General features: G+C 33.4%; 1 protein-coding gene and 1 pseudogene across 1 annotated transcript in view; one reads left to right on the top strand and one right to left on the bottom strand.

The window, feature by feature from the left end:
- LOC122341256 (GPI-anchor transamidase-like) overlaps positions 1-2,404 on the bottom strand; it is a 45,086-nt gene extending 42,682 nt beyond the window's left edge. The window contains 1 exon segment of the mRNA XM_043234625.1: positions 2,247-2,404. Coding sequence (XP_043090560.1) covers positions 2,247-2,330 — 84 coding nt within the window. The 5' untranslated portion in view covers positions 2,331-2,404.
- A 1,374-nt stretch (positions 2,405-3,778) lies between these two features.
- On the top strand, positions 3,779-8,573 carry LOC122341255 (annotated as a pseudogene).
- Positions 8,574-8,792: the final 219 nt, after the last annotated feature.

The following is an 8,792-nucleotide window of genomic DNA, read 5'->3' as shown; positions in this document are numbered from 1 at the left end:
AAACAACGGCGGATGGTGCGATCTGACACTGATGTTCCTTGAGCATGAAGTTCACCTTGAATCTCTTTAGAAGTCTTTCTAGGCTCTTTTGTTACCATTCGGATTATCCGTCTCTTAGATTTGTCATCAATTTTCCTCCTGCGGCCCGTCCAGGAGGTTGGCTACAGTCCCATGGATCTTAAACTTCTGAATAATATGTGCAACTGTAGTCACAGGAACATCTAGTTGCTTGGAGATGGTCTTATAGCCTTTACCTTTAACATGCTTGTCTATAATTTTCTTTCTGATCTCTTGAGACAACTCTTTCCTTTGCTTCCTCTGGTCCATGTAGAGTGTGGTACACACCATATCACCAAACAACACAGTGATTACCTGGAGCCATATATATAGGCCCAATGGCTGATTACAAGGTTGTAGACACCTGTGATGCTAATTAGTGGACACACCTTGAATTAACATGTCCCTTTGGTCACATTATTTTCAGTGTTTTCTAGGGTACCATCATTTTTGTCCATGCCTGTTCAGTGAGTTTATTTTTAAATAATTCTGTTGAAGCATGGTTGAAAAACAATGTCTGACTTTCATTGGTTAACATTTATAGAATTTTTATTTATTATTACTTTTGTCAGATAACAGTTATTTCTGTGACCATTGTGACTTTTCTTTCATTGACCAAAGGGTACCAACAATTTTGTCACGTCTGTATATATATATATATCATTATATATATATATATATATATATATATATATATATATATATATATATATATATATATATATATATATATGTATATATATATATATATATATATATATATATATATATACAATATATATATATATATATATATATATATATATACATATATACGTATATATATGTATATATATATATATATATATATATATATATATATATACGTATATATATATATATATATATATATCACATTATATATATAAATATATATATATACGTATATATATATATATATATATATATATATATATATATATATAAATATATATATATATACAGGCGTGGACAAAATTGTTGGTACTCCTTTGGTCAATGAAAGAAAAAGTCACAATGGTCACAAGAAATAACTGTTATCTGACAAAAGTAATAATAAATAAAAATTCTATAAATGTTAACCAATGAAAGTCAGACATTGTTTTTCAACCATGCTTCAACAGAATTATATATATATATATATATATATATATATATATATATATATATATATATATATATATATATATATATATATATATATATATATATATATATATATATATACGTGTATATATATATATATATATATATATATATATATATATATATATATATATATATATGACAAAAAAAGTTGGTGAATTTCTGGATTTTAACGTGTTTGAAAGACAAATGCCTTCTAAAGCAATCAAATTTGTAAATTGATGAAATAGCGAAATTAATGACCATTACAATAAAAAAATAATGTGTTCATCAGTCGTTGATGCGATGTTGACACTTTAAACCAGAAATTATTTTTGTTGTTAAATTCTATGTAGACAGGAAATAAATTATTGCTACATAAATTATATGTAAATCGTGAATTCATAAAAAAGTAACTGTAGAATGATTAAGAGTATTTTAAATTAATCTTAATAAAGTACTTTGTTTTGGAATCTGATTACATCATCCACATTACATTTATTAAAAAGTGTGTTAGATTTAAAATCATATTCATGTTTTATATTGTTTAGCATTAATTGCGAATATACTGCCCTTTTGTTGACATCTGGCCCTATATTGTTAAGTGTACTTAAATATTTAAATATATCAAATGTTTTGTAAGAGAGTAGTGAAAGACGCCACAATATAATGAACTGCACTGAGTGAATAACAATAAATATCAAGATACACTTAGTCATGTATTAAAGCTACACAAATGTGCCAGTTAGATTACAAGTATGTGCTTTGTTATCATCTGAACAGAAATGTTAGCCATCAGTGTAAAAAAACAAGTAACGTTAAACTGCCTGCCGTACTGTCCTTTTTGGGGGATTTATAACGTGTATTTATGCATGTATGTCTGTGCTTATATATAGCAAATCTCAATAAACATAGAAATAAAATATAAACATTTTTAAGCGAAAGAACATTTTATGCTGAGGTGAGAATATTACTGCTGAAAGCTTCACTGTCCATTCAATGAATCAAACAAACGCCTTACAACAGCAATGAATAAAGACACTTACCTCAACATAATTACTGTATGCTTGTGGTATAGAAACAAGCAAATTAATAAATGCACATATTGTCATTAAATTGTAATAATCCATTTTGGTTCGCCACCTGACAGGCTAGACTTGCAACTACAACCAGGAAGCGTTACACTTCCGGTATAATTAAAAGTCCCATTTTCCGACATAAAAGTCTCACTTCTGATCTTTTTCGGTACTTTTTGTCTCAGGTTCCATAAATTTAAGCAACAACCGCGGTCTTATATACAGCAGTTGGACGTAGGCTATTATTTATTTTAAAAGGCAACAACAAGCATCAAGCAAAACAATGCATTGAAAAACGTTCAAATTCAGAATTGTTCTATAAAAACATTTTCCCCATCTACAAATAAGCCAGCTCAATTCCAAGTACTCCAAAAAAGGATTATGCACCAGATTAATCAGAAATGCTGTTTGTTTATACCTACTTCATTTTTTTTTTCAATCACTTTAGACAGCAGCAGATCATCTCTTCTCGTGGATATCTCGAAAGCATTTCCAAACGTTGCCTGATTTACACAATAATATATTTCTAGGACCTGTTTATAAGCAGGCGCCGGGACACCGGCAAAGGATTTAGTGAGATTGTAGAACAGATGGCGGGTAAAAACGTCAAAATCCAGCAGGAAACATTTGGTGCCTGTGTGGCATTTATATAAAAATGATTTCAGAGGTAACTACATACTAGTCTACATAACTTGAAGTAAGCTAATGTAGGAGTTAGACACGCCAAAACATTATTATTCATTATCATGATGGTTCTTTTGTAGCTTCATATCTAGTTGGAATATTAACTGTCAAATATTGCAACATAACAATCTAATTAAAAGGCTGAAATTCTTTAAAAAACAATTTTTTAAAGCTCGTCAAAATTAGCATTAATTCATAATAAACAGTAAAGCGGTTATGAATATCTGGCAACATTATGCCTACCAAATCAATACAACGGGTGGTGTAACATACAGGAAACCATTCCGTGGTCATGTTGCAATAATATCATAAACGAGGAAATTATATGATATAAACAAGAGCATTATTATAATTATAAACATATGATCATATTTTATCGGTTGTAATAATATATTTTAATTTGAATATAACGGAATATAAAATAATAGAATAAACTTCTCACATCTCACACAAGCACGACATAAATAATATTGTATATAATTTTAAATCATTATAAAATACATTTATTAGGCTGTGTTATACTATATATGAATAAGTCATTATTTTATTTTTATAGTCTATTATACAGTATGTATTGCGAAAATCGACTTATCAAAATGTAAACGCTTACTCTGTAAAACGGCACATATGGGATTTACAACGTATGAATTACATATGAATAACAATAATGATAAATATTAAGATCTGCACACAGAGATGCATTTAGCATATATATTTAAACCATATGCATGTGGCTAAATCTAAAAGTGATTTTGAGAGACTGCTCTAGTTTCCTCCTCTGAACTCCAGGACGCGCGCGTCAGCGCACACACACACACACACACACACACACACACACACGTTGAGTCAGTCGATCAGCGCGCGGGCAGCGTGCAGGTGTCTCGCGCTGTGTTGGCGGTTTCAAACACTGAAGAGAAACGTTAAGAGCGAGACCAGAGGAGAGCTTGGGAGCAGCATGTAACGGGCGCAGCCGTCTTCATCCACCCGGTTCAGTAGGCACTTGGAGAATGCGTTAAGATCGCGACAACATCACGGATCCGCGAACCTGCAACGCAATACATCCCACACTCAACGCAACAGGACCGATAGTTTTTCCCCCGACACGAAAATGAACACCAACGACGCGAAGAATATCTCTCCAGAGAGAGATACCTCAACTGTTTGAGGTGAGCGTTTGCGAACTTTTTGTTTCTGTGGAGACGTTTCCGCGGCACGAAGAAGTTAGACAGCTCGCCTGGACACATTCGATGTGTAAAATCGAGTAAAAGGGTAACGATTCGTTTAAAGGTAACGCGTGCTGTAAATAACGCAAAGTGAGTTGTTGCACCGGGTTAGATTATATGGAAATTGTCGAGAGTTATTAATGTGTTTAGTTGCTAGTGCGTGGCGTTTTTACTCACAAAGCTGAAAACGTCGAACGTTTCTGAAAAGCTAGTCAACGTCGCTTACTGCCCGTCGTTGTTTATTATGGTAGGCGTGCTGTCAGAAACCAACACATGCTTTTAAGAGTCAAGCGTGATACGAAATACCAGGACATAACGTGTTTAATGGTGTCGGTTTTTTTACAGTGTGACCTGTTATTACTATTATTACTAATTTACCGTCGTATTGTGAACAGTGCTGTCTCAGACGCGCAATAATGAAAGCTAGGAGAAAAAACGGTCTGTTTGGAGAGTTTGGTCCAACTTGGTTGGGAATATCCTAGGTATTTGAGGAGATGAGGATGTGGAGGAATATGTAGGTTCAGGAGCTGTCATTTTTCAAAGTTTGGGTTTCACCATTTTAATCATTTTTGCCTTGACTGGTTTATTTTAAACTGTCCTGCGGTGTTTAAATGTAGCTTACCATGCATAATAATTATAAGAAAATGGACAAAATGATTAATACTTTTAAGTCATTTTAAATGTTATCACACACAAAAAAAAAAAAAAAAAAAAAATATATATATATATATATATATATATATATATATATATATATATATATATATATATAAAATAAATATAAAAATATATATATATTTCTAACAACGCTTCCTGTGAACAGATAAACACAGTACAACTCTCTGACCTGTCACTGTTTTCCCAGAGTCTGCTGACCGGTCTGATGTACTACCGACCAGACGACTCCCATAGACTATCTAGAGACCTGTCTTAAGAAAGTGAGGGGAGCTCGGCGGGACTGACAAAGTTCGGTGGGACACGTTCGTCGGGCAGGAGAAGAAGTCGTTACCGCCTCTCAATGGTGGGCAGTCACGCCGATCTTTTTTCCGCAATGGTGAGTAGGAGGTGTTGTCATCAGCCAACGCAACTCCAAATTGTAGGCGATGCTGAAATTCATGCAAACTAGAACCGGTCACAGACTGCTGTGTTGTTGTGTATTGCACAGCAGGCTCATTCTTCATCATTATTTGGGTGTTGTTAGAGCATGGAAACCATCGGTAGGGGTTTTCCTTTCTTTGTGCTGGGCAACATTGTTCTACCCACCTTGAGGCAATACAAAGAGGCAAATGAATGCAAAGCACCTGTGCTGTAAAACATAGCGAGTTTGTCCTCTCAACAAAATCTATTTCTCCGTTGATGCAGTTTTATAGGATTTCCTGTAAACTTTTTGCAATTTGTTGTTGAGGATATCATGACTAACTATTTGCATTCTTCCATGCAGTTCTCCCGGACAGTCCCAATTTCCCCTATCGGAGATATGAACGCCTCCCACCCATCAACCAGTTTTCCATAGAGAGCGACTCAGACTTGTCAGGAGACTGCTGAGCTCATAGAGGAATATGAAGTGTTTGACCCATCTAGACCCAGACCCAAAGTCATCCTCATTATAGGTAATGGCAAAAGAACTGGGTGCACTATCACACTCGGAGAGAAACACCAGCCTCAGTTCTGTTTTGTATCTGAAGTATTACTTTTAATTCAGTAGGACTGCATAAAATGTGTCAAATGTGATAGAAAGACATTTATAATGTATGAATATTTAATTTTAAATAAATTGTTACATTCTTTATCAAATAATCGGTTTTTCATTAAAATTTATACTTTTGATAATCATAACAATAAGACTTAATAATATATATATATATATATATATATATATATATATATATATGAATAAAAAGTAATTTTGTATGTGTATGTATATATATATTTATATATATGTGTGTAAATATATTACAGTTTCAAAAAACTTTAATTAGTTTGTATAATACATAATTAACAGTCACTTCCAGTCACTTGTCTATTATTATTATTATTATTATTATTATTATTATTATTATTATTATTATTCAGAACAAGCTTTTAAACAAGCTTTGTGATTTAAAAAAGGTCACCTGACAAATGAGAGGAAATACAGTTGTGCAATAATACACATTACAATTAAATGCAGAAATGAATAACTAATCTTTTAATTGTACAATTTTGGCTAATATAGATTATTTAAATATGCATGCTCACCTACCATATTTTTGCTTGTAGATTATCATTATTTAACACTCGCTTATAGTTACATTAAAAATAAAGTTAGATAAAGACAGTAATGATGTGAATATTCCAAATTAAAATCCAACTTATTTAAATGTTTAATTGTTACATCTAAAATATATCGTAAAGTTTCAATTGTTCATTTAAAATAAATAATATTGAATGTTAATTTTGGCGTAACATGACAATAACTATAGCTTTATTTCTATTAGGGCAAAAAATGATTAATAAACAAAAATATTCTGTTTTAATTTTTAACACGCATAAAGCATTCAACTGAGTATTTGGTTCAAATCATCGTGTTTGTGGTTTAAAATTCGAGTAAGCTGCATTTAAGAGCTCCGCTATTGACTTTCCTGATCAGCATGCAGTAACATACTGACGTAATGAACGATGTGATCACAAAATCAGAGACCACCCTCTCATCAAAATCCAATTACGTGTGTTCACTGGGGATGCATCTGAGATGGATACCTGCTGTAAACAGGGGACGCTGAGTGCTAGGGATGCTAATAGTTCAGACGGAGCTATCTGATAGCTGTACATTTCCCTCCTGCCTTATCAGACTTCCCTGAACAGCATGCATGTCTCTTTAAGTTGACTGATGTAATTTGCGAGGGGAACGTTATCTGTGCTGAATGTGACCCACAAGCAAATAACTTGCGCATCCCATCAGTCAAGTGACCACCCACTTGCAGTATTATCTTGGTGAGATATTAGCTGTACCTCAGTAATTGTTTTCCGTCACTGCGCAGCTTTCTGTTTTGTTTATAAAAAACCTTCAGGTTTGTAGTTCTGTATCTCTCGTGGTCGACTTATATGTACTTTAGCATTAGACACTGATACTGATAACCAAGTTTGTTGGGCATTCGGCCTGTAATACGCATTGGTTTAGGGACAGTATTTTAATATGGTACGTTTATTAATTATCATTATACAGCAGTTAGTTCTAGATTATCGTTTTGTTTAATCCACTCTGTTTTGTATGGAAACCCGTTTCCGTTACTGAAGTAAAAAAAGGTAATACTGATTTTTTTTAAACTCACAATTGCATGATAATTATATATAATTTAACAAAATTATGAGATAAACTTGCAATGCTGAGAAATAAAGTCAGAACTGCGAGATATAAACTCACAAATCAGAGTTTTTTCTCATAATTGCGAGTGTATTTCTCATAATTTTGAGTTTGTAACATGCAACCTTGAGATTATATCACCCAATTCTGACTTTATAATTTTCAAGTATAAATTATGAGTTTAAATCAAAGGGGTCCTAATGTGTAACTCAATTGTGAGTTTATATCTCACAATACATTCAATTGTCAGAATTGTTCATTTTTATGTTTTTATGAAACTTCCATAGTTTTGGAAAGACAGACAAGTGGTGATATTTTTTTAGATTACAATGTTTCACTAATAGGTGGCGATAAATAACTGTCAATAAATTAGTAATACTGAATCATAAACTTCATAAAATTCTGAATCATAAAAACTTCATTCAGGAACAAAACCGATTGTCCGTATGAGTCATTGAATTATTCATCCAACAGATTGAATTAAAACTTTGTTCAGGTACAAAACAATTGACAGTCTATGAGTGAGTCATTCAATTTTTAACCCAACTAATTTGTTCAAACCACTGATTCATTCTGGAACATAACATCCGGAGACAGTTAATTCTGCTTTTGTTATTTTTGGAAATATTTTCTTTTAGAGAGAACAAATAGGTGAGCTGTCTGAAATGATTTAACATTAACTTATTTACTGAAATGTTACACAAAAGAAATATAAAAATTGTTGTGTAGGTCTGAATATGACAGGGTCTTGCATATGGCTACGTTTACTCTTGGCAGGCACTTTTCTGGAGCGTCCGCGTGTGAGTCAGTTTGAGTTCATAAGTCTTGCCACTATCTGCCCAAACAGGTGGCCCAGGCAGCGGTAAAGGTACACAGTGTCTGAAGATCGCTGAGCGCTATGGCTTTGAATATGTCTCAGTGGGTGAGCTACTCAGGAAGAAGATGATCCATAATGCCACCAGCAACAGGAAATGGAGTCTGATTGCCAGGATCATCACCAATGGGGAACTGGCACCACAGGTATTTGGATGAAGACAGGGCGATAGGACAACGCACACACACGCACGCAAATAGAATTTGTTTTACAGATTTTGGTCTCTGGAATGTCATGTCGGCGCTGATAGCCTTGTGGTTTGAGTGCTGACATATACAGAGCAACGGAGCTCATGGCCGGAGTCCTCGAGGTCATGTGCTACCCTCTATCTACCCAATACTTTCCTGTCATCTCTCCAGTGTCCTATCTGGAAAATAATGCAATAAGAAGCC

The sequence above is a fragment of the Puntigrus tetrazona genome, unplaced genomic scaffold, assembly GCF_018831695.1.
Source record: "Puntigrus tetrazona isolate hp1 unplaced genomic scaffold, ASM1883169v1 S000001182, whole genome shotgun sequence".
In the NCBI taxonomy this organism is placed as follows: domain Eukaryota; kingdom Metazoa; phylum Chordata; class Actinopteri; order Cypriniformes; family Cyprinidae; genus Puntigrus; species Puntigrus tetrazona.
Note: the sequence above shows the minus strand (reverse complement) of the source record. Positions and strands in the feature narration are given on the sequence as shown.